The sequence below is a fragment of the Myotis nattereri genome (genome assembly GCF_964212035.1).
Source record: "Myotis nattereri genome assembly, chromosome: 3".
NCBI lineage: Eukaryota > Metazoa > Chordata > Mammalia > Chiroptera > Vespertilionidae > Myotis > Myotis nattereri.
This window is the reverse complement of record NC_138077.1, coordinates 131,172,714-131,200,309: the sequence shown is the minus strand read 5'-3', so window position 1 is coordinate 131,200,309 and position 27,596 is coordinate 131,172,714. Positions and strand designations below refer to the sequence as shown.

The 27,596-nt window shown below is 40.3% G+C and overlaps 1 protein-coding gene across 1 annotated transcript in view; it reads right to left on the bottom strand.

Moving 5' to 3' along the window:
* The window catches only part of SYCP2L (synaptonemal complex protein 2 like), a gene marked incomplete at both ends in the record, with an annotated part of 65,861 nt that extends 47,850 nt beyond the window's left edge, over window positions 1-18,011 (bottom strand). Inside the window, 8 exons of the mRNA XM_081086044.1 lie at window positions 3,946-3,991; window positions 4,612-4,664; window positions 6,684-6,826; window positions 7,691-7,725; window positions 11,129-11,214; window positions 11,325-11,410; window positions 17,492-17,516; window positions 17,907-18,011. Coding sequence (XP_080942170.1) covers window positions 3,946-3,991; window positions 4,612-4,664; window positions 6,684-6,826; window positions 7,691-7,725; window positions 11,129-11,214; window positions 11,325-11,410; window positions 17,492-17,516; window positions 17,907-18,011 — 579 coding nt within the window. The remainder of the gene's footprint in view (window positions 1-3,945; window positions 3,992-4,611; window positions 4,665-6,683; window positions 6,827-7,690; window positions 7,726-11,128; window positions 11,215-11,324; window positions 11,411-17,491; window positions 17,517-17,906) is intronic.
* Window positions 18,012-27,596: the final 9,585 nt, after the last annotated feature.

Below are 27,596 nucleotides of genomic sequence, written 5' to 3'. Positions count from 1 at the left end.
GACCCAAACACATACGGGGAGAAACTGGACTGTCTGCAGAAACTCAGGGGAGGCTTTCTTCCAGACGGAGGTGGTCCCAGAGGTCATTATTCCTGTGCTGGGACCTCCCTGGTGCAGGGCTGACTGGCAGCCATTTCTATTTACTCTGACCTGGTGATTCCCTGAGACCCCGCCCTACCCAATTTACAACCCCACCCAAGCTGTGCACAGCGGCCTCTGCATATGAATGGTCTGTCCTTTCTGAGGCTAAAACTCTGTCAAACAAGCTGCAGCTGGGTCCGGGAGCTCCAAGGCTATCAATAAAAGGTCAAAGACCCAGCACCAGCCTGCCTTGCTTCACAGCTGGGCCTCGTCTGGGAACTTTCAAACCTAATACAAACAGGAGGAATCTGTAGATCTCTCTGTAGCTCCTGCTGGACGGCCCCGGGCAGTGGCTGACTTTGCACCTCCCTGGAGACCCAAGAGCCAGTGTACTAGTGGTCAGTGTGAGACCATACCAGATTATAACACTTCACATCCATAAGCGACACACTGAAGGGGCAGACTCAGTGAGCACCAAAGCCCCACTGAAGCAAGTCCTGCTCCATAAGGGTGTCTCCTGCACAGCAACTCTCCCACTGTAGTCGCAGCTGGTCCTCACAGCCAATTGGCCTGGAGGTCAATTCCTCCCAGTGACACCAACAGCAATCAAGGCTCAACTACAACAAAACTGTGCACACAGCCCACAAAGGGGTGCACCAAGAGTGTCCACCTCAGGTGACTGGGGAGGCTGAGCCACTGGGCCCTATAGGACACCTACCACACAAGGGCACTCTATAAACTCAAGGAGACTTAGCAGCTACCCAATACATAGAAACAAACACAGGGAAGCAGCCAAAATGTGGAGACAAAGAAACATGTCACAAATGAAAGAAATGGAAGAAAGCAAACTACTGGATATAGAGTTCAAAACCACAGTTATATGGTTACTCAAGAATCTTCTAGAAACCTCAGAGGAACTTAGTGAGACTTTCAAGGATCTTAATGAGAATGCCAACAAAATGGAAAAGGACCAGTCAGAAATTAAGCATACACTGACCGAAATAAATAATAATATAGAGATCCAACAGTAGATTAGAGGATCCCGAGAATCAAATCAATGATTTGAAATATGAGGGAGCAAAAAACACCCAACCAGAAGAGCAAAAGGAAAAAAGAATCCAAAAATATGAAGATAGTGTAAGCAGCCTCTGGGACAACTTCAAGCGTACCACTATCCGAATTATGGGAGTGCCAGAAGAAGGCAGAGAGCAAGATACTGAGAACCTATTTGAAGAAATAATAACAGAAAACTTTCCCCTACCTGGTAAAAGAAATAGAGTTACAAGTCCAGGAGCGTAGAGAACCCCAAACAAGAGGAATCCAAAGAGGACCACACCAAGACACATCATAATTAAAATGCCAAGGGCAAAAGACAAAGAGAGAATCTTAAAAGCAGCAAGAGAAAAACAGTTAGTTACTGTGCCAAGCCAGCTCAGCCAAGGGTTCAAAAGCCTGAGTGAGGGTGGCGAATGGATGAAGAAAAGACAGACAAAGAGAATAAGCTGGGTCTAGGTCAGTGATGGCAAACCTATGACATGCGTGTCAGAGGTGACACGCGAACTCATTTTTTTGGTTGATTTTTGTTAAATGGCACTTAAATATATAAAATAAATATCAAAAACATAAATCTTTGTTTTTCTATGGTTGCAAATATCAAAAAAAATTCTATATGTGACACGGCACCAGAGTTAAGTTAGGGTTTTTCAAAATGCTGACACACTGAGCTCAAAAGGTTCGCCATCACTGGTCTAGGTGGATCTTCCTGTGCCTGGCTGAGGCCACAGAGAGAGATCCAGAGGCAAGCTGAGCCTTTATTTTATAGTCAGAGGTAAACAAGGTAGTGGTTACCGTAGTTACACTATTGTTATGAGTTTCACTTGTTTTGGCAGCACTTGCTGCACCTTCCATAGCCCATTAGCTACCTACGAAGGATCTAGGGAGCATCATAAGGTCAAGCCTAATTATGCTAAGAGGACTGTGCCCTCTAAGCTGGGACTTGTTTGTGGCTTTGCCAACAGGTCAGTCCGAGGCTTAACCCTATTATAGCCGCACTCTACAAATTACCTAGAAGGGAGTGCCCATATGATTGTCAGCTGATTTCTCAACAGAAACTATGCAAGCCAGAAGGGAATGGCAAGAAATATTCAAAGTGATGAATAGCAAGAACCTACAACCAAGATTACTCTACCCAGCAAAGCTATCATTTAGAATTGAAGGTCAGATAAAGAGCTTCACAAACAAGAAAAAGCTAAAGGAGATCACCAAACCAGTATTATATGAAATGCTGAAGGGTACTCTTTAAAAAGAGGAAGAAGAAGAAAAAGATTAAAAATATGAACAACAAAGTGATAACAAATACATATCTATCAACAACTGAATCTAAAAATCAAATGAATAAAAAATCTGATGAATAGAATAAAGTGGGGAATGGAATAGAATCAAGGGCATGGAAATGGAACAGACTGATGATACTCAGAGGGGAGAGGGTGTGTGTGTAGGGGGGGGGGGGATGCGGGAAGAGATTAGAAAAAGATCTTATAAGCATGTAAGCATTACATATGGATATCGACAATAGGGTGGCAATAGCCTGGTGCGGGGTGGGAACCAGGTGGAGGAAAGCTATGGGGGGTGGGGGGGAGATGGACATCTGTAATAATATCAAAAATAAAGATTAAAAATAAAAATCTATGAAGACCAAAAGGAAACAACACAAAAGGGGAAAAAAGAGTCAAACAGTATGGTGTTTATACAGAAACAGCAAATATCTCCTTCTCTGCCACCCCCAACTTCCCAGAGGTACCTTCACTTAGGCACCATTAATAATGCCTTTGTTTTCTCCCAGACGTCTTGTAGACAAATATCAGGAAATATAATTTTTATTCCACAACAATGAAGCACATATTAGACTTACCACTGTACCACCTGGTTTTCCAATAAACAGTATTTCTTGGACACCCTTTCATCACATATACCTACTTTCTGATAGCTATAGTTAAAATAAAGGTTTTAACCCACAATGTATATTACTAGAAGTCAGTGTAAGAGCCCTGATTATAGTTGATGGAAATTCTGAAGTCCAAGAAAGAAGAACCAAACAGAAATTAGATTCCCCAGACAATTAAAAGGAAAAATAGAATTTAGATACAGAAGTCAGGCTACCAAAACTAGTTCCAGAGAGAAATTTGTAGTGTAGTCATGAGTTACAGATGCAGTTCACAGAGGCCAAGAAAGGGGTTCTGAACCCAAAACAAAGAAATGGTTAATTAGGACATTCTGAAGACATGGTCCAAGAAACCCCCGATAGAGTCAAGGGTCAGATACCTTTAAAGATTTTATGCCAAAATTGAGATGTTGCGGGGTGGGGCACCTATGAAGGACCTTGGAAATCAAAGGAAGGAGTAAAAAGAGGCTACTCAATTTTGGACTGTAAAGTACAAAATAAAATTATTTAGAAAAAAAGAAAAGTGTCCCCAATTTGCTGGAGATGGAGTAAGAAGCATCAACTGTGTGAAGAAGCAAAATAGTTGCTCTTTTCTCTTTTATCCAGACATGAATAATGTTAACTACTAACAGAGTAAAATAAGGCTAGGTTCATGTAATGGAGCTCATGAACACATATACACCCTAAAATGTCTTGATCTAATAACAGCAGGACACTTAAACTTACCGGTAATGCACCGCAGTTACAATATGAGAGAAGACAGGGAAAAGGGGCAATAAGCTTCAGAGTTGAGACCTCGCTACAAGAAGTGAGCTTCCTTTTTAAAGAGCCCTCCTGAGTACTAAGAGCAGCGTGACTAAGTAAACCAAATCATGGGTTTCATTACACACCACCCTCACAGCCCCCAAGAAATACAAACATACCTCATGCCAATCAGCAAAAGCGGCAATACATGGGAATGAATAGACCCTGTAAAACACTTCACAATTAAAAAGGTAATAATATGGATGCAACCCATGCACCACCTACAGATGTTCTGCAAACAAGCATTTATAACTAGGGGATGCCATCAAGTCTCTTGGTACAAAGTATGGAAGAGGACCTTAAACCTCCAAGTGGAGATCCATTGTGGCTGGATTTCAAGTCTCCATCTGTTAGACTACAAGCCAGGTTTACCAATACTATATCTCTGCTCAGTCACTTGGCAAAATCCCCAATGAAAGGAGTGAATTTAGCAAATATCTTTTCATCACGTACTTTACTGTCCATAATACACCTCTCCCTAGTGGCCTCAAGTCTGTAGGGGATCACTCTTCATAAAATCTTCCCAGAGAACGTAATGTTAAAAATACTCCAAATCATAAATATGCTAAAAGACTGACAGAGATTATTTTTCAAAACACAAATGAATCAATAGGGAGAATGTGTCTAATCTTCTGAGGTTTCCACTCAATAACTCTGTAGTACTCAATAAATTATGTATCCTATATTCTGTCCTAAAATAAAATAAAATAAATCCTAGATTTTTTTACATTAGACATTTTCAAATACATCTAGCCAATAAAATAATGCTCAGAGAAACATCTTACCTTCTTTGGTCACCAAGTCTGTTGTTTAGGTAATTGAGAAACAGCCTACTGTCCTTCAAAGTAAATAATGCAAGTTTTTTAACAGAACACCAAGATGTCTTAGTTAAATAGTACTACTCTCACCAGCACGTAAGGGCCAGTGTGTGCCTCTAAATTTCCAGGATCTAGTACTATCACAAGGCTTCACAAGGATTCATTATTATGTGCTAACTAAAATAATACTTTGTGTCACAAAGAGGAAGCTCCAGACATATGTTCTAGAAGGAGTCCCCCAGCCAGGAGATTTTCAGCTGAGGAATGTGTAGGTCTCCGAAAGTTATATGCGCAATTACATTTCTCCTGGTTAGAAGAGTAGCAATAGAAATACATCTTACTGATGAGCTGTATTACAATATGTGATTAACCCACTGGGCATCCATTTCCCTAACATCTGCCCAGCACAAGCCAACCACAAACCCATAAAACTTACTGACTTTGGGTTTACCTGGTTATATTATCACCTGCCAATTTTCCTTATCCAGAATACTCTTTCCTGCTACTTCTGAGTTTTCTCTCCCAGTATATGTTCTAAGAATAAAGAATATTTTTTAGAGTTCTCCTATCCAACAGCTATTAGGAAGGTAAATGTGTTGCCTCCAAAATTCAAAAGCCAAAGAGACTCTGATCCAGGCATTTTGTCCCTTTTGTCAAAGTGAAGACTGGCTGTTGTCTTCAGTCCTTACCCTCTGTCTATATTCAGCACGAAATAGACAACGGTAATCTAAACCTTCATATAAAAACAGTTCAGCCGAAACCGGTTTGGCTCAGTGGATAGAGCGTCTGCCTGCGGACTGAAGGGTCCCGGGTTCGATTCCGGTCAAGGGCATGTACCTGGGTTGCGGGCACATCCCCAGTAGGAGGTGTGCAGGAGGCAGCTGATCGATGTTTCTCTCTCATCAATGTTTCTAACTCTCTATCTCTCTCCCTTCCTCTCTGTGAAAAAATCAATAAAATATATTTAAAAAAAAAAAAAAAAAAAAAAAAAAAAAAAAAAAGCCGAAACCGGTTTGGCTCAGTGGATAGAGCGTCGGCCTGCGGACAGAAAGGTCCCAGGTTCGATTCCGGTCAAGGGCATGTACCTGGGTTGCGGGCACATCCCCAGTAGGAGATGTGCAGGAGGCAGCTGATGGATGTTTCTCCCTCATCGATGTTTCTAACTCTCTATCTCTCTCCCTTCCTCTCTGTAAAAAATCAATAAAATATATTAAAAAAAAAAAAAAAAAAAAAAAAAACAGTTCAATTAAGAAGTTGATGGCTCTGGAGTGGGGGGTATAACTTGAAAACCAGGATAATTACTTTTGTCTTATTTTCATCTAATTTCCATGCAGATGAGGGCATGACACAGAGGAGAAAAGAAACTAACATCTGAGTGTCCTAGCACTTTCATTTTCTCTCATTTAATCCTCTAAATATTGAGATCAGTTTCATTTTCATTTTACAGATGAAGACACTCAGGTTTCTCCTAAATCAACTTGCCGAAATGCAAGCATCAAAATACATATAATCAGGAAGGTGGGACTCCAGGGGCTCATGGTGTTTCTATACAGATCAAACTAAATCCTGACTATTGCAGATCTGGCCATAGGCTCAAAGTCAAATATAATATATTTAATTATATATTTAAAGGTTTAGATTTAACAGAATCCTAATTGCATAGCCATTTACCAAAAAGCTTTTGTTCAACATGAATACAGCTATAAAGAATTTTACCTTTTCTGCCCTGGCTGGTGTGGCCAGTGGTTAGAATGCCAGCCCAGGAACTGAAAGGTCTCGGTTTCAATCCCAGGTCGAGGATACGTACCTGGGTTGTCATTCGCTTCCCGCACCCCCACCCCTGGTCAGGGCACATGAGGGAGGGAGGCAACTAACCAATTTGTCTTTCTCACATTTCTTTCTTTCTCTCTCTCTCTCTCTCTCTCCCCCCTCCCTTCCACTCTCTCTAAAAATCAATGGATAACGTATCTTCAGGTGAGAATTCACAACAACAAAAATAAATATAGATTAAACAGAATTTTGAGGACCAGGAATCGCACCGTTTCAAATTCGTGATCCTTAATTTTTTTGAAAGCTTCAGCAATGACGTCATCCTCAAACCACTGATGGACAAGGTCATCCCTTGATTGTTTAGTTGTCAGTCTACACAATGCTTCAGAAAGAGCAACCTGCTGGCCATAATCTAGAGATTAAAAACATGGCAGACATGGGTAATTCTAGGCTCAAAGCAAAAGAAGAAATGAGTTCCAAAGATTAGCACTTGCTCTAAGAAATTCCATCTTAGAAGCCTAGCATCGTCTTATAAGCAGCAAGATGTATCCAGGAGTAATTACAATCATTTAAATTCAATATTTAAGAAATAGGAAAAAATCTAAACAGTAGGTCAGCATATAACAATTTTAAATAAATATCTTTGCATTTTATATTACATATATTAAACATTCATCAAAAGCAGCTCATCAAATAGCCTTTAAAAATAATTCTACTACAAAGATTAAATTTCAAGACTGATTGTGGAATTTCACAGAAGATTAATAAAAACTACATATATCAGCATGTTTAAATCTCAAATAATTCTAAGGATAAAAAGAAAGTTGCAGCTGTATATGTACCTCAGGATGAGATTTAGAAAATGCTTTTAAAATCGCAAAACAATAATGTATGTTGCTTTTGAATACATAATGAAAAAGTAAAACAATATACTTAAGAATGAAAAACAAATCCAAGTCAAGGATTACCTCCACCAATAAAGAGGGGATTGGGAACAGTGACATGGACCCAGATTTAGTTTTAAAAATATTTGAAACGAATGTGGCAAAATGATAATATTTGATAAAGCTGGTTGGTGAATAAATGAGCATTCTTTAATTATTCTTTATGGTTTTTAGCATGCTGAAGTTTCTAATAGCAAATGAAAAACAAAATCCTAATTCTTATTTTCAATTTGGCCATAATTTATTCCCCATAGTTTCAAGATGCTTAAAAACAAACAATCTAATGTCCAATATTTAATATTCTCATATTTAAAATTCTAAACATTTCTTACCACCCACAGTCAAGATTGTTCTTGCAAAATCTTTCCTGAAAAACATTTAGATAAACTGCATTTTACAGATATGATCCTAAGTAGGCAAAACTTCACTCTATTGACATTAGAATTTAAAACCAAGATTTATGTTTTTGAAATTATTTATTTCAATTTAGCATCATCATTTTCTCAATGTCAAAAATAGATTTTTATGGCAATCTTTCTCAAGTTTGTATATTAATAACTTAAATGTACATTTTTTAAGACAGACAGACACACACACACACCGCTGTCGTTCTAGTTCTCCTTCTGATCTCTGAGGATTCATCAAATGTTAAGATTATGGAATTTTATAATCATCTCACCAACCTGTGAGGATGTGTACCCTTTTTTTAACACAGTTTAACATCTGGAAGAAATATTAACAACGGGTGCTGTGAGTCTTGCCAGTGAGTTTTTGAACTTATTTTTAAAACTGGTTATATTACAGGTATAGTGGGATTAAGTTATTACATTACTGTAACTAACACAGACTCCCATATTATACACAGAGTGCCCCCAACTTATAATGGTTTGACTTATATATTTTCGACCCACAATGGTGCAAAAACCATATGCATGATAAATAACATGATATAGTCAACATTTTATTATAAAATAGGCTCTGTGTTAGATGACTGTTCCCAACTTTAGACTACATAAGTGTTCTAAGCACACCTAAGGTCGGCTAGGCTCAGCTATGATGATAGTAGGTTAGGTATAGTCAATTCATTTTCAACTAATAATATTTCCAATTTATGATGTGCTTACTGGGACATAACCCCATTGCAAGTAGAAGAGCATCTGTATTTAACAATTTTAATTAAATGCTAATAAGTGTGATGAAGACTTTTTTTAATGTTTGAAATAACTCTCGTTTTAAAGAACAGATTTGTTAAGAAATCTTGGAGTACTTTGGTTTCTCATAATAAATGATTGATTTGTTACTATTAAATAGAAGCCTTAAAACAGCACCACTGAGAGTTCTGCATAATTTTATACTTGCATATTTTACTTGTAACCTAGAATACTCCAAACTTTCTGGAACACACAAACAATAAGGTAGGAAGGACCATAGGATTAGACTGAAAGCTTAGGAGAAAAATTCAGTCAGCTCCGAACCCAGAACCTCCTGATCAGTTTGATGGACATTAATAAACTGTGATTTTACAATAACATCGTCATCTGCAGTTATTGTTTACAAAACTGCTTTTACCTTAAACTTTGTAGATGCTTACATTTTTTATTTGTTTGTTTTAAGATAATGTTGGTAATTTGTGCATTTAACTCTGTGCAGAACAGAGCTAAAAGCATCGTTGTCTTCTTTCGGATTATACTCAGGGGTCTGACAGGCGGTTTTATTTATTTATTTTTTTAATACACTTGAAAAAAGGTTGGAGTAACCAGACTTTCATATATAACTTGGTGATTATCAAAGTCTAAATACACTACTAAGAATAATGATTGTGTCCCAGCCGGGTGGCTCAGTTGGCTGGAGCACTGCTCCCTGCACCTGACGGTTTCGGGTTCCATCCTCAATCAGCATGCTTAAGGGAGGCAACCATCAATGTTTCTCTCTTGCATCGAAGTTTCTCTCCCTCTCTTTCTCCCCCTTCCTCTCTCTCTAAATATATTTTTTATTTATTTCAGAAAGGGAGAGAGAGAGAGAAACATCAATGATGAGAGAGAATCATTGATCGGCTGCCTCCTGCACGCCCCCTACTGGGGATCGAGCCCACAACCTCAGCATGTGCCCTTGGCCGGAATCAAACTTGGGACCCTTTAGTCTGCAGGCTGACACTCTATCCACTGAGCCAAACTGGCGAGGGTTCTCTCTAAAAAATCAATTAGAATGTATCCTTGGGTGAGGATTTTTAAAAAAGAATGATTTCCCTAATAAAGTGGTTCTCAACCTTCCTAATGCCGTGACCCTTTAATACAGTTCCTCATGTTGTGGTGACCCCCACTTTCATTATTACAAATTGAACATAATTAAAGCATAGTGATTAATCACAAAAACAATATGTAATTATATATGTGTTTTCCGATGGTCTTAGGCGACCCCTGTGAAAGGGTCGTTCGACCCCCAAAGGGGTCACTACCCACAGGTTGAGAACCGCTGCCCTAATATATTCAATAAATATTTTTTAGGAAAACCTTAGTGGAAAAACTGCATCCTGCAAAGACTAGCTAAATGGACAAACATTATAGCCACGAGCTCGTGCTGACCAGCCACCTCTTCCAGGCCTACACTATGGTAAACCTGGTCACCTTCCTCACGCAGGCATGGCTGCTTCTCACATGAAGGACTGCGTGCCACTCTGACGCCACCAATGCTAGTGAGTGGTTAGCTCACAGTCATAGGTCTAAGTTCAACTTCAAAACGGGGGCAGGTTTTTCTCTTTCCATGGTCACACATTACAACCTTCACTCCAAATTTCAACATCCCCAAACCCATAATTGTGAGTGAGGCACCAAAATGCAAATACAAATTCCATGCCCTACTGGTATGTTAATAGTTGGTAACCTTTGGATATTTGCTCTCTACTAGGTAATGTGCTCATCACTTTCAATGGATTGCCTGATTCAACCAGTACATAACTATCAATCAGGTATTAATGTTGGCTCCATTTTATTGGCAAGCAAACCAAGGTACAGTGAGGTTAAGACTGTGCTCTAGATAATGCAATGAGCATAAATGGCAAAATCAGGATCTGAAGCCAAGCAGTTTACCAGCAGGATCTATACTCAACAGTGTCCCATGAGTAACTAGCAATTTAGTTCACAGTGACAGTGAAAAAATTATCTATAACCCAAGAAAGCATTTTACCTCACAAACTTGATGGGAAAAAAATTATAAACCCATACTACTAAAAAACAAACACACACAAAAACAAAAAAATACTACAAAAAACCCCCAAAAAATCCATACTTTGAAAAACAAACAAATAAAAACAAAACAGCCCTAGCTGGCTTGGCTCAGTGAATAGAGCGTCAGCCTGGGGACTGAGGGTACCAGGTTTGATTCCTGTCAAGGGTACATGCCCAGGTTGTGGGCTTGATGATCCCTAGTGGGAGGTGTGCAGAAGGCAGCTGATCAATGGTTCTCTCTCACTATTAATGTTTCTATCTCTCTCTCCCTCTCCCTTCTTCTCTGAAATCAATAAAAATACATTTTTTTAAAAACCCGAGGTTTTAAAAATAAAAAACAACACACACATCCCCCATACTACTAAAAAAGAAAAGCTTAAAAAAGGCTAGTTTTTCCCTCAGTCCTACTTCACTGCTTAGCATAGTGCCAGACTCATTGTAAGTGCAAAGCATTTGCTGAAGGAAGGAATGAAGCGATCAGGCCTGAGGAGAACAAAGAGAGATTTTGCCTGACATCATCACAGAGTTGAGTACAAGGTCACTTACATGAGATGACACCGGTCTTCTGATGAGGGGAGTTTTCTCTCTTCCCAAGGTACAGCATGCAAAATGCTGTTCAAAGTCATCAAAGCCTGTTCAGAGTTGGAGAAAAGCATCCATAGGGAAGAAACAAAACAGGGACCAGTGCACAACCTTCTCCCAGGTTTCTACTTTGTTATCTGCTTTGTTATTTGCAACTTACCTCTTGTTGAATCAAATGATTGACTGTCTTTTCTGTCACCAGAAATCCTAAGGTAAACATGAAGGAATACAACGTCTGAATTTTCCCTGAAAATATAATTTTAAAACAATCAAATGGATGCCGGAAAGAATAAGGAAATGCCTCCTACACTGCAGGAAGAGGCAAAGCCTGGAAATTACATAGTCTGCGCAAGACACCTGCTTTGAGGTCTAGAAACCACCAGGCCACAATACGCTTCCACTGTGCAGACACCCACCAAGGGAAACAAGAGCAGCACATGCAAAGTGGGACTGTTGTGATATCACAGCTCAAACAAAGCCACTTTGGTCCAGACTGAGCCATGTGCAAAGGGCAGCTCCTACACACAGTGTCCTCCTGCTTCTATGTGTTTCTTACATTTACATATTTTATAAAAGTTAAAATTTTATTTTTTATTTTATTTTTTATTGATTTCAGAGAAGAAGTGAGGGGGACAGATGGAAACATTAATGATGAGAGAAATCATTGATCAGCTGCCTCCTGTACGCCCCACACTGGAGATTGAGCCTGCAACCCATGCATATACCCAGAACCATGACCTCCTGGTTCATAGGTCAACACTCAACCACTAAGCCACACCACCTGGGCTAAAAATTAAAAATTTTAAAGGTCTTATGTTAACAGAAGCAGGAATTCTTTTTAAGTAAAGTGTTGACCTTTATTAAGTAGCATAATCACAGAAACGTCAACAACTATTTAGATGTCGGTACATAGCTTATAAATGGTATATGGTAATACTCGATGTTTATTAAACAACTAGAGGCCCGGTGCACAGATTCATGCGCTGGTGGGGTCCCTCAGCCTGGCCTGCAGGGATCAGGCCTAAACTGGCTCTCCAACATCCCCCAAGGGGTCCCAGATTGCAAGAGGGTGCAGGCCAGGCCGAGAGACCCCTAGTATGCATATGAGATCTTTAGTTAACCTTTTGTCACCCTCCCCCCTTCCCTCCGAGATTCATCAGTCTGTTCCATGTTTCCATGCCTGTGCATTGAGCATCTGCCCCCTGGTGGTCAGTGCACGTAATAGCTACCAGTTGAACAGTCAAACAGTTGCTTAGGCTTTTATATAGAGAGATTATTTTTTATTTTATTTAAGCACATTCTGATAAGATACGAAATGACAGCAGTAGTGTACATTGCAAAAATATATAGTAAGATCACAGTATTATTTTGATAGGTTCAGATGTGCAATTTTGATATACAAATTATTCATCACATATCATATACTATTAAACTCCTATGTAACTTATGAAATTGTAGGAAACAAACCAGAAAGCAGTACTTTAAAAGGTCCCTCTTCAGCTCTGGCTAGTGTGGCTCAGTTGTTTGGACACTGTCCCATGCACCAAAAGGCTGCTGGTTCAATTCCCAGTTGTAAGTAATTGCAGTTTTGCTCTCACATCAATTTTCTCTCTCTCCCCCTCTCCCTTCCTCTCTCTCTAAAAATCAATAGAAATGTTTGTGTGTTTTTTTAAAGATCCCTCTCCAGTCCCAAAAGAGCCAGATTAACACTGCTAGATAATCTCTGGAAACCAGATATATGGCTAGGGACTGTGGCAACAACTTGCCTGTCAGCTTATAACTTGAGACGAAGATTCTAACAGAGCCCAGGTGGACAGCAGGGGACCTTAAAGATATTAATGCACCCTATTAGCAAATATCAGCTGTCATTAGATCTTTTCATTTAAAGGGTAATAAAGAAAAACTAACAAATATAATGTTAGGGTTGCCAAGGAGGAACGCATGAGGCCAAAAGGGGTAAAGAATTTTGAATTTATTAGGTCATCTGGATACCAGATGGGCTGAGCCCCAAAATGGCGCCAGCACCCAGGGACTGGGAATCAGAGGTTTTAAAGGACTCTAGGCGGGCTTTTTCTGGGAGGAGAATTATCTGGGTGGGTTCTGAGGGAAAGATAATGGTCTTAGCAAGTGGAATGTGGTCTTAGCAACTGAAATTCGGTCTAAGCAAAAGGTAATGTCAGTTGTGAAGGGGTCTAAAGGTCAGTTCCCAGGGGAGTGGATGTTGATTCAGTTATTTGATCAGACCTATTATACTGCCCACTGAAAAAGGAGAGAGGAGCATGGCAAGTCAAGAGGTAGCAGAAAAGTGACTTTTGAAAATATGCTTACTTCAGGAAACAAATTTTTTTTTTGAAGCATCTGAGTTATCATCTCAAATGAACACAGAATTCTATGAAATAAAAAATTAGATCTGCAAGAAAAGGCAACAGTCTAAGATGAACACAGAGAATACAGAAGTAAATGAGAAAGAAACATGCAATATGAAAATTGAAGTTATTCTAGATATTTCAATCTGAGGGAACTTAATACAGGAAATTAATTACAAAAACAATGAAAGAAGCTAAGAAGTCAAATTGGAAACAGTGAGGTGGCCCAGAAATTAACATCATTAACATAATTACTAGCCCCTTCCCAGCAGCTGCACCCTCCCCCAAAGTCACCTGGAGGAATGGGAGGTATTACCAGATCCCAAGAATCAAGGTCACCTAGCAAAAGCTCTAGTAACATGAGAGGGCCAGAGCCACAGAGACTATGCAGACACTCCTGGAGGTGGCACTGCGGAAGGGAGGGGAGAAATGCCTTCTCTGCTCCTTCCTGCTGCTAATGTCTTCCCTTTGGCTAAACCTAGCAGGCAGCCAGTGGATAAGAAAACCTAGAAAAAGTAGTTCTCTGTAATACAAAGTGTACTACAAAGGACACACACACACAGAGAGAGAGAGAGAGAGAGAGAGAGAGAGAGAGAGAGAGAGAGAGAGAGAGAGAGAGGGAGGAATGGATATAAAAGTAGAGGCAGATCACACCCACCACAGGAAGAAAGCTGTGATAGCAGAATTCAAGTCTGCACTGGAAGCAATGAGCAGAATTAGTTAAAGCGATGGCTTCCAAGAAAAACTTAAGAACTGCTTTCAAAATACACAGGGGGAAATGACAAAAAATGATGCATATGAAGACAAAAAAGATGTAAAGGATGAATAACACATAATCTTACAAAGAGACTAGAATGGAAGGAGTAACTGTAATGGACTTTTTGGTGCCTTCCCATCATCCTTTCCCCTTCCTCTGTTATGCAGCAGTCTTTCTATGGGATGGGCGGACTTGCTTCAGGGGTGGATCCTGATTGGCTTAAGCTATGCTGGGACATCCCATTCATCTTTTCATAGTGATTGGTTCATTAAAAGGGCATCCCGTTAGAGCAAAGCTAGGGCTTCCTTTTGATGGTTGAAGAAAGAGAACGTTTCTTTCCCTGGACATGAACCTAGAAACACAAAGTGCTGGTTACTGGCCACCATCTAACAACCATCAAGGGAGACCAACTTGAAAGCAGACTCGAGACTCTGAGGAAGGCGGAATTGAAAGAACTGCAGTGAATGGCACATAGCCACAACCAAACTTCTCCTGAAACTCCTGTCTCTGGACTTTTTAGCTCCTGTGCCTGTAATTTATCTTTATCAGTCAAGCCTACTTGAACTAGATATTGTGACATATACCAAAAAACACTTTAACTCAGTGGTTTTCAACTAGAGATGATTTTTACCCCCACCTTCACCCAGGGAGGCACTTAGCAATTTTTGGAGATTTTTTTTAGCTTGTTACAACTGGGGAAGTGGGAGGGGCTGCTATTGGCATCTAGTGGATAAAGACTATGGAAGCTGCCAAACATGCTAGATGTACAGGACAGCAATCACCCCAAAACAAAGAATTATCTGGCCCCAAATGGCAATACTGTCAGAGTTGAGAAACACTGCTCTAACTGATAAAGTTATCAAAGAATAAAATGTCCCAAAAGGAACAAGTAAGATTTGATTCAACATAACTCAAGAACCAGCTAAAACAAACTTGTTGCATGTGCAATGCTCTCAACATTTAATATTAGAAGTCAATGAGAATCTGCAAAGCAAGAATGTATAAAAGCCACAAAGGCATTCTTAAACAATAAGAAGCTCTGACTAGCCCTAACCGGTTTGGCTCCTATGGATAGAGTGTCAGCCTGCGGAACTGAAGGGTCCCGGGTTCGATTCCAGTCAAGGGCATGTACCTACATCCCCAGTAGGAGGTCTGCAGGAAACAGCTGATCGATGTTTCTCATTGATGTTTCTAACTCTCTCTCTCTCCCTCTTCCTCTCTGTAAAATATCAATAAAATATATTTTTTTAAAAAAAATAAAGAAGCTCTGACTATATCCAACCCACACACGCCAATAACACTCTTCCAAATATTTTATAGCAGATGGAGATAACACAGAACAATGAGGACATCACAGTATAAACAGGTTGGTAGTGACCTTAAGTAATTACTGTAAATAGAACTGCAGCACAAGGCAAAGAGTAAATACTGTTTACAAAGATATGTCCATTATCCAAGCCTATAACTAAGATTAATCTAAATAAGTCCAGGTGAAAGATGGAGGAGGAATAAAAATTAAATTCTTTACTATATAGTAGAAAGAAAAAATGCGGTGCTATAATTTTGATGCTGATAATTAGATTGAGTAATTAGATTAAGAGTAAAATAAAACTCGAACATAAGCTATTCAAACCACTAGAGAGAAGCAAATTGTGAAAGAAAATATAACCCATATAGCAAAGCACAAAACAAAGGAATTATAAAATGGAACAATCCAGAAAGATGACATAAGTCTTGAAACAAAATGGAAAGAATAATTCTATCAATGGCAGGAGGATATGGGAATGTCAGTGAAAACTTCTTTGTACTTCAAAGAAAAAGATTAGTTCCCAATTTTGTAGAGCCTGGACATAACAATTCCCCCAGCAAAATGACTGTCAGAGTTCACATGTGAAAATCTGACACTTGCAGATTTTCACATGTGGCCAGAATGGGCTCCAAGCACAAACTGTCATTGCTATGGGTTTACGTGTTTTCCCCCAAAATTAACAGGTTGAAGCTCTAACCTGAATGTGATGGCATTTGAAATGGGCTCCTTAGAAAAGGAAATTAGAACTAGATGAGGTCATGAGGGTGAGGTCCTCATGGTGAAAGTAGGGCCTTTATAAGACAAGACACCAGAGAGGTGACTTGCTCTCTGCCATGTGAGGACACAGCAAGAAGGCGGCCATCTGCATGCCAGGAATAGAGTTCTCACCAGAACCCAACATCCTGGCACCCTGATCTCAAACTTCCAGCTTCCAGAACTGTGAGAAGATAAATTTCTGTTGGGTGAGCCAATAAGCCTATGGTATTTTGTGATGGCAGACGGGGATTATTAAAACAGTTAGTACATCTAGAGCAGTGTACTAACTAGATCTCTCTCATATGTATTTTTTTCCAAATATGCAATGATATCCACTGCTGTAATAAAAGACAAATTTATTTTTAAATGTTACAAAATTCAAAGTAGTTTTACTGTTGTGTATTTCATTAATCAATTTTAGAGACAGTAACTATCCCTTATGAAGTTCATAAAAAATTGGCTTGAAAGTATTTGGATCCACTGACTAGGATAGGGGGACCTTTTTATTGTTTTAATCAAGTAAACACCATATAACTAATCTTCTAGCATTGAATTTCTTCTCTTATGAGATACCATCCATTGTAGAATATAATATCAATTTAATAACAGCTTCTCAAAAGAAAAATAAGGAGTTAGACAATAGGAAGAGAACATATCCATTTTAAGATGGCCTCAATTTCTGAAATATTCAAATATTTTCAGTGTGTTTGAATCCATAGTATCATAATTCAAGATATCCAATTACCTTTGAGTAAATGGAACAAAATTATCAGTATAACTTCCAAATATTCTAAAAATTTGCCTTTTACACTCTTGAAAGACAGAAGGTATCTGAATCAGCTCCAAGTCAAATCAGTAAGAGCTAAACTTTGCTGGTTCCTCGTGACAAAAGTGGCTCTCCAGTCTGAATAGAGCAGGTAGCCAATGGGATAGGAGCAGCTAAATTAAGGTAGTCCTCAGGCTGAGGCAAACTTTACAACAAAGCTCACTTCAACATCACATATGATGGTCAATAAATGCAAATATAACAGTTAAACCCACTTTACTTTTATATATCATTTAGATAAATATTCTCCCTGTAACAGAATATTCTATTAATAAAAAGTAAATAGGCAATTAGTGGTAAATAATTCACTTACCTTTACTACTCCTCCTGGAAATAATCTAGTAAAACGAGAAAAAGTAAAGCTTGTACTTAAAAAAACATTATAAACTATAATGTTAATACATTAATGCTGACATTTCTTTAACAGGCAGAACTGACTTTAAATACAGTAGAAAAAATTTAGAGAAATCCTATTTGATCTTCACTTTATTAAAAACAGCATATCACTGTCAATCAGGTGAATAATATACTAGTATGTGCGAAAATAAAACACCTCATCTTTTTATAACATTATATTAATGCTTGCTTCTATTTAACATAATATTCTAATAGTAACATTTTTAGTAAAACCCACATCTTAGAAAAATGTAAGTTTTAGAAATAACTCAAAGATTCCTGCAAATTACCAATGTTATCTATTCAGCAAAGCACCCACCCCCCTTCCTTACCAGCACTGTGTCAAAGAAGTCTTCCGTGACATTAGTCAGGGATGTGTCTGAAGCGAGATCTTCCATGGTCAGAAATTCTACTGTTCTTTCAAACCAGGTAGCCATGTGCATGAGAAGAAGAAACACAGATGGAACTCCCATGACTGCATAACTACTCCCTATTCAATAAAATTTCGTAAAATAATTCTTTCACTAGAGCAAATAATTTTAAAGACCTTTTCCCATTCCATCAGTTCCACTGGGCCTGGCTCTGAGGCCTCCATTTAGAACACTCCAGGATGGTATCATACTGCTACCGAGTTGCAGTAAGTTCTCAGATACCAGCAAGAAATGGTTAGACTTGGCCAGTAGCAATGCCAGAGAGGCACGTGAAGGGACCAGTGAGGAAGGGTGAAGAGGTAAATGAGCTCCCAGCACAGGAGGAGTTCCTGTCCTCTGGGAAGCTGTAGAAGACAAGCTATCCAAAGAGATGCAGAATTTGGAACGTGCTCCAGAAGTACACATAGTATAGTACATATGCCTACATCTGGCTACATTTCTTTTGCCTTTCTTTTCCAGCTACTTGGAGATTTTTCTTTTCTACAGGCATATATATCTAAATTCATATTACATTGCTAAGATTGGGATGATTTAAAATAAACTTCTATAAACCCTCCTACCACATATTTATTCAATTAAGCAAAGGCCATTTTCACTCTTACGGGAAAAAAAAAAAAAAAGAAAAAGGGAAAACCCCGCGCGCATAGTTAGAAGCTATCAGTTGAACACAAAGTCGGTGACATGAGCTCATGATGAACAATTCTTATCGGAGTGGGGCTTGGAAGCTGTCCAATTTGGAGCCAAGAACACAAGGCGCACCCGCTGAAGATCATGAGCAAATCAATCAGCTCTCACCGTTGGCTGCACATTCGGGGAACCCTGGGAGCTCTGAAACACCGAAGGCCTGGGACCCATCACAGACCCAGTAAACCCGAATCTCATCATGAAAAGGGAACTCTGCTTTGCTTCCAGATGCCATAATAAGGCACCCACAATGTTACCTTCTAGTTAATTAAAAAGCAGAATAGAATTTCATAATTGGGATGACCTAAAATAAACATAAAATGTTTTTGCCATTTTTTTTTCTGCTTTAACTGGGATTTTTATAAAGTTGGAAAAGTGGACTATGGCAAGGGGAAGTATTTGATAACTTATCTAGGTCCAATCTTGTTACTAACGTCTATTAAAATACTTTTAGAGCCTTTGATGGGGAGGAAGTGTGGAACAGTCTACTCCTCTCATCCTATATTCCTGAGTCAAATTCACTAAAATAATTAAAACACGTAATCACTGCATTGGTTTGTCAAGGGGAGAAGGAGGTGGTGTCTGACTCCTTGCTGTAGGCTCCCAAAGTGCCCTGTCCAGCACCTCCATCAGGAAACATGTTGACCTCAAGTTTTGATTGGATATCTATAATAATAAAAGAATATGCTAATTAGACCAGATGTCCTTCCGGACAACCTTCTGGATGAAGCCGGGGCTGCGAGTGAAGCCCAGGTCCTGGGTGCTAGAGGGAAGCCGGTGCCGGCAGCTGGGGGAAAAAGGCCTACTCTTGTATGAATTTCGTGCATCGGGCCTCTAGTGGGCAATAAACTTTGTTACCAATTTGTTTTCATATTTGATTTTAAAGGACCAGAAAATACCAAACTTCATGAGATAACTGAATCCACTCTAGTTCTTTAAGTTACCCAAAGCCATACAAAATTAAAACAGGACACTTATCTTTGGGATCAGTCCCTGCTGAATTAGCAAAGGCTCATCTTCTTTGAGGCCATCAATGAAGAACCGCTGAATGCATTTCAGCAACAGTGAAACATACTGAAATTCATTTTTATCCAGTTCCTAGGTATGAGACCACACTAAGTTAGAAGTCTTACAGTGAAAGTTAAGAGGGTAGATTCTAAGTGTTCTCATCACAAGGAAAAATATATATTTTTTAAATTTTCTTTTATTTTGTATTATATGAGATGACAGATGATAACTAAACGTACCGTGGCAATCATTTCCCATCCATATGTAAGTCAAATCACTATACCATATCCCTTAAACTTATACAGTGCTGCATGCTAATTACATTTAAATAAAACTGGAGGGAACGCCTGACAAAGTATCATTACACACTGGGATTCTGGTCAGATAACAAAACAAAACAACTTACTTGCCTTATTTATAGATTTGTCAAGATGGTATAATTCAAGATGATTATATTTTTGAGGAATGTGGCTCCCTCTCTGTTGAAAATATTCTTTTATTTTCTGAAATCCTTTACCGTGGAATGCATCAATAATAAGTGACTGAAGCTGGAAAGTTGATAGTTTGCAAATTACTTTTTTCCCAAAAACATTAATTTTGTAGTAACATTTGTAACTACTATTCTCAACAATAATTCAATGTGGAAATAATAAAAGGTAACTATAAAACAGAGAGTTATATCTTGAGCAGTAAATAGTCATGTAGCCAGTGAGCAAGTTCATTGGCTTAAGACAGTACAGGCCCATCTCGGAGATATTGCAGGCTCAGTTCCAGACCACCCCAATGAAGCAAGTATCACAACAAAGCCAGTCATAACCTTTCTCCTGGTAGAAGGTTTTCCCTTCAGTTTGTAAAAAAAAAAAAAAGCAACACCTGTGAAGTGCAATAAAGCAAAGCACAATAAAATGAGGTATGCCTGCAGTTTCCAAATGTGGTTCCTGGACCACCAGTAGCATGGGCATCACCTGAGACTTATTAGGAAGCAGGAACGTTGAGGGTGGTGTTCAGGTGATTAGCATCATGCTAAAGTTTGAGAACCACTGACTTAAGAGAAATTGCACTTGAGTTACAGATATCTGAGGGTGAAGAGTGTTAATTATCACTAATGTTAGAAATTCTAAAACACTAAAAACTTCAAGCCTAATATCACCCAAGAAACATGAATGATCATAAAAGGAAGAAAATTACTCCACTAATAATGACAGATAATAAAAGCTGATAAATATGTACATTGCCAGGATAAAACTGATTTTTTCTGAACATTTGCCAAGACATCCTTCTAAGTATATACTTGAATAATACAATTCCTTAATTATCTGCGCTACAGATATGTGATTTTTTTATTTATAAAAATCCAATCCAATCCTACAGACTAAATTATAACATGTAAGGTTATTTTAATAAGGAGATATTTTACCTTATACTGACCAAAACTCCACTTATCCTCAGTATAGATTTCTCATTTGAAATTAAATATTTAAACATTATTTTCTTTATTAAGTTACCACATAGTGAACCTTTTTGTGCCAAGTGAGTTAAGTGTTCTGCAGATGTTCTCATTTAACCCTCTCCACCACTCTGAGAGGTTCGATTCTCTTTCTGGGGATAATAATAGCAAGGCTGGGGAAGGTTAAGAACTTGCACAAGATCACCCAGCTGAGATTCACACTCAGGTTCCTTGACTCAGAACCTCAGCCTTCCACCTGCGTAACACTCTGCCTGGCTTCTCTGCGCTTGGAAGTAACCCAAACCTTTTGCCTTGCTCTGCAGGGCTCCGCCTGGTTCGTTCTCTATCAGCTTCCTCTGCTTGCCCTCCCAGGCATTGAATCTCAAATGAGTCAAACTTTTCCTTGCCTCAGGGCCTCTGCACTGGCTACTGGGGGCCTGGAACTCTTCTCCCCACAACTTTCCACCCTCCTGGCTCCTTGTCATCCCTCAAACCTCAGCTTCAGTATCCCATTTTTAGGTCTGTCTTCCAGAACCTTATCTAAAATAAGCCAAGTACCTCCCTCCACCCTTAGTCTCCATCACATACCCTGTTCCTTTCCCCCCACTACCTTCCTTTGGTAACCTGTTTCTTTGGCTCTCTGCAAGGCTGTAAGCTCCATGAGGACACACTATGTTTGCTTTGTTCCGCACTGCCTACCTACATCTAGAATAGTGCCTCGCACAAGATGGCTTGACTACCTTAGACTTATCACAAGACCCCATGATAACTGGTTGTCAGAGATTAGGGAAGGAGAAGCAGCAAAAGGTGATTTGTCTGTCTTTGGTGTGAGCAACTGGAGGAACAGTTGTGCTGAAAGCCCAGGGAACAGAGAACTAGGAAGACCACACACACATACATACACATACAAAAAACACACACCACACCACACCTCCCCCCCACCATGCCCCCCCCACACACACACACACAAAATTAACTTAATCTTTACATAGAAAGCATCCTGGGCCATTCCACTCCCATCATCTTCCTTAATAGACTGCAAAGGGCTTTCCTTTTCCTGTGAACAATAAAAAAAAAAAAATTTAATTTAAATTTTTAAAAATTCAGTTCAAGTTTTTAAAATAAAACAAAAGAAATAAAGGTTCATATTATTTTATTGAACAAAAAATTTTTGTTTGCTCATGCCCCTGATTTTAAGTCTAAGTAAGATACTACTTATCAGATATGGGCTCTCTAGGAACAACTAGCCAACCTCTTTAGCACTATCTATGAGAAATTCAGCTATCACAAGAAGCAAAGCAAACATCATTGTAATAAACACACACAAGATAGGTAAATTTAAACTCTATAGTGAGAACTATAAAATAGAAGAAAGGCTGTCAAGAATTTGTAAAATAAGGTTTTAAAAGATGCATTTCAACAACTACTACAGCAGGAATTTACAAAACAGCAGCACATTGTTACACATTTTCTTCAAAAAGTGGTCCCTGGGTCTGCCCTCATGGTTTTAACAGCACACTGTACTATGATAAGTAACAGCATCGCATCTCATCTGCTCACTTCTTCCTAATTAAATTAATTCAATGTAAAAGTATAACACAAAAAGAAATTTTTAAAAATCTCTTCTTCTAAAGTTTTTTTAAAATCTAGCTTGGGCGGACAACCCTACTTCCCTATGTACTTGCCCATATCCTTAAACGTCAGTATATTTTACAATGTTGTCATTATTTATAAATATGAAAAACAGGGAGAATTTAAAAAAACCAAACCTAAACTTTTTTTTCTCACCAGCCGTGCATTCCGTTCAGTAAATGCTGAAAAGTATTGGCTCTGGTAGTGCCAATCCACACCCCACCCGGGTTGCGTTTTCGGGATTATCACTTCCCCGGGGCTGGCTGAACTCCCAGCGCTCGGAACCACACTCCCGGGCCGCTGGGTTAACGTCACTGCGCTGCGTACGCAGCAAGGTGGGGAACGGGCTAGGCAAACAGCCGAAGCAACTTGAAAAGAAACATCTCCTTGCCTTCCAAGCGTTGATTATCCACTTTCTCCTCCCCCCAGCGCTCTATTAGCAAAGGACCAGAGGTTTCTTTTCGCACTGCAAGCTGCCAATAAACTCCACGCAGATCTAAAGCGGTGGAAGCGCTCAAAGGTTCCCCGAAGGGCTCCTCCCGCGGCGGCTGGGGCTCGGCGTCCGGAGCCAGTGAATGGGCGTGCACGCGAGGCTCTGCGCCCGGAGGCAGGCGGACCGCGCGCCCTGGCGCCCCTCTTGAACCGCGGGGAGGAGGCCGGGGCTAAAAGGCGCCGGGGTTCCCCGCTGTCACTCACCGCCTGCATCCCGAGGCTCCCGGCCCGCGCCGCCCTCAAGTTCACGCGATTCTGCCTCCTGAGACCCGCGCGCTGGGATGCTGCGGGGAGAGCCCGGGTAGACCACGGCTCTAGGATTCCAGTCTTGGCCAGGAAGGCTAATTGCTGAACCCGCCCCTGAAGCGCGCTGGAATCCAGTGTTAGAGATGCGAGGGACGCTTGCAGGGAACTAGCGATCCTGGCCAGGCCACCTGGGCGCACGCGCGCACACGCTTTAAGTGGTTACTCAAAGAATGTGAACAACGTCATTTAAACATTCTATATTTGCAAAATTCTACACTGATAGGTGCCCCTTTGCCTCAGCGAGCAGTTTCCTCTCCATTTTTAACAGCTTTTCAGCTGTTTGGGGTCCATTAATATTGATATGAATTAAGGCTGAACTTTCACCATAGGAACCAAATTTGAGTATATTTCTCATATCACAAAAAAAGGGTTATTTAAAAAAAAATACCTCGGTGTATTCAGTCAAAATAAAACAAAACCAAAAAAGCAAGCAAATATTTTCATCCAGTTTGTTTTCTGCCGACTTCTTTAGCCGGACAAGTATGTGTACTAATGGCCAGGTTTAGGCCAGTAGGTGGCCTGGTATGTGAACACGGTGGCAAAAATAAATTGGACTGGTGTTTTCTTAAAAAAAAAAAATACCCCTCAATTCCAAACATTCTTTAGATGTAAATCAACTTGAATTATAACTAGATGTTAAGGGTATTTCATGTTATGACATTTACGGAAGGTATTTGTTTATATCCAAGCAAAACATCCTATAACCGGAATCTCAGCTGTCAGCCCAGGACTGTGCCTCCCACCTCCAGTTCATTTGAAATGATACTTATTTAAAAGCTCATTATATCCCTTTCCGGGGAAAGATGATGTAAATATACTTACGTTAATTTATCAATTTTAATCTCAACCTAGCAAATTCAAAGCCTTCTTCCTTGCTTTTGAATTAATGGGCTTTTAAAATATCAAAATAGTAATTAAGGAAGAGCCAGCTTTGAAAATAAAGTGTTCTGAATCAGGGCAAACACTAACTGCAGGAAAGAATTGAAGAAGAATAAACAATAATCAAAATACAGTTTAAATATATTTTACTTTAGGAAATAAAACAATATAGTAATATAATAACAATATAACATAATATAATAAAATTGTTAAAATTAGACTTTAAAACTTCATAATCCATTATTTTCAGACTTTTCAGGAAAAATACGCCTTTCAAGCCATATGGTTGTTAATGCATTCAGTCTTTCAGGAGAAATGAAAGATAATAAAATAGAGAACACATCAACTTGTATATTTTCATTTTGTTATATCATCACTTTGATTCGTTTTACTAACATATTTTACCCAGACACATTTTTAGGGGAGTTGAAATATGTGTATTCTAATTCTGTAAATGGAATTCTGTAAATGGAATATGGCAGAGACTCTGACATTTATGTGGATACCAGAATCCATTTAGAAAATAAGTACATGAGTAATGGATTTGCTTTAACATTAAAACTTGTATTTATGTTTTTTGAAAGATATGGGCTCTCTAGGAACATCCCAAAATTAGAGAGACAATAAATATTCTAACAATGTTTACAGGAAGACCAGAAATTAATTCCTGTGCATTCTCAGAGGTGATTGTAAATATTTTTGAAGTTATATTAAAAACATTTTAAAGTATACATTAGGTTAAACTATCAAATTAACAAAATAACGATTTGTAAAAAAATAAAGTGTCCATTGTTTTAACCTCTGAAAGACAAAGCAATATAAAAAGCAACTGGATGACAGGATTGCGATGAAAGCTGAGGATAAAACCAGGGGGTGAAGAGTGGACCCTCTGTACGTTTCCTGATGATTATCTGAGAGTGATTTTAATCACAAACCCAGACCGACTCGACCTTTCAGGAGACAACTTTGGGGCAAGGGAGGCTGGGGGGATGAACAAGTCACTTTCTACCGCGTGGATATTTCGCCTCTGATTGGGAGGAGTATCCGAACTGGAATCTAGAGAAAGATAAGTCATAGAACTGCCCAAAGATGGCATTTCCAGTCACAAGAGTTCTCCGCTGATCACCTGCCAATGGGATTGACTTTGCTAACACGCCTGACTGTGCCCTTAACTGGAGAGGTGAGAGAATCAGGATTGTAGATGTTGTTCAGGTGATGGGTTTAAGGTTCATCAAAGGAAAAGACAAATCCTGCAAGAGGCGCTGGCCTGGGCACCCTACCAGCCGGGTCCCACCTGGCATTAGTCTGTGCGCCAGCGTGCGCTCGGAGAGACCAAGCTCTTGGGCGCCAGCTCCCTGATGTAGACTCTAGAGCAGCGGTTCTCAACCTGTGGGTCGCAACCCCTTTGGGGGTCGAATGACCATTTCACAGGGGTCGCCTAACACCATCGGAAAATACATATAATTACATATTGTTTCTGTGATTAATCACTATGTTTTATGTTCAATTTGTAACAACGAAAATACATCCTGCATATCAGATATTTACATTATGATTCATAACAGTAGCAAAATTACAGTTATGAAGTAGCAACGAAAATAATTTTATGGTTGGGGGTCACCACAACATGAGGAACTGTATTAAAGGGTCGTGGCATTAGGAAGGTTGAGAACCACTGCTCTAGAAGGATGTAGGTTCGGAACATCCTCCTCTAACAGTGACCACCACCCTTCCCCCCCACCCCACCCCACCCCTTCAGGGTGGCTCTTCTCTGGCTAGGGCTGGCAACCCTCCCGCAAAACAAAATAAATTCCAGAAACCCATCTTCTCTCTCGCCCAGCATGGGTAATGAGCGACTTAAGTCATTTCAATCCTTTTCTTGGGTGCTACCGGGTTCCTCGGGGAGCCCACAGCGTCCTATGCCCCCTCGCCTAGCTGTTGGAGTCTCCAGAAAAGCCTCCCCAGATGGACTGGGGGTAAATACATTTTGCCGTGGTATTTCCACAACAATATCAATAAAGATGACTTTTAAGTGATTCTTTATTGTTGAAAGTATTACATATGCCACCCTTCCCCCGCCCCCCATTGACTCCCTCCAGCCCGCCCCCCCAGGCCATCAGCACCCCATTGTCTGTGTCCATGGGCTATGCATATATGCATACAAGGTAATAAAGATGATTGTTTAAAAGGGTTGTCAGGTGGATGGCGACTGAGAACTCACCCGAGCCCCAATCCCTCCTGTAAGCAGATAGGGAAACTGGCTCAGACAGAGAGAGCTGCGGGTTCTGCGGGAGCTCCCCACCCCCCACCCCCACTCTCTCCACCTGCCCCTATGGTCTTCCCCACTTTCTCCAGGTTCACTTTCCAGGACTCTCTTCCCACTGGGCAGGGTCCCCCGCAGCCCCGGGGTGGGTGCACCCAGGCTCACGAGCACACAGCGACCTTCGGCACTCCCCTGGACATCTGCTTCGGCGCCCCTCCCGCTCCCCCCTCACACACTCACCCAGAAGAGCACACAGTCCACAGTCCGGGACCCGTATAACAGCAGCCACGGCAAAGGCCCGGGGAAGGCCCAAAGAAGGCCACAGATCCTGCGGCGTGGGCGCAGTTGCTCAGCCTGCGGCGCGCAGCGGCCTAAGGTTCCCCAGCCGCAGGAGAATTGAGTAGCGGCTCGAAAGCCACTGTCTCCAAAGCTTCCGGAAACCCCAGAGGCCGGGCGGGGTTCGAAAGAAAGAAAGACAAAAAAAAAAATAAAAAAAAATCATCAATATAAAGGAGGCAGTCCAACCTCCACACCTCCAGCCTCGCCCCTTAACATCTTGGCTTCAGTTTCCTGTCACCTAAGGGCTCAGGTCAACCTCCCCCTCCTGTTCCTATTCTGTCCGGGAGGGGGTGACCGGCCCTGCTGGTGCGGGACCTGAGAGTTGGAGAAAGAGAGAGTACAGGCGGAGCTGCCTGGCACCTTCAGGACTGAGGCCCAGATCTGGGCTCCCCCCGGGTCCTTAACCCCCGTGGATGGACTTCCAATCTCTCTCTCTCTCTCTCTCTCTCTCTCTCTCTCTCTCTCTCTCTCTCTCTCCTTCTTCTCTCTCCCTCTCCCTCTCCTTCCCACTCCCTCTCTCCCAATCTCCACTTTTTTTTCT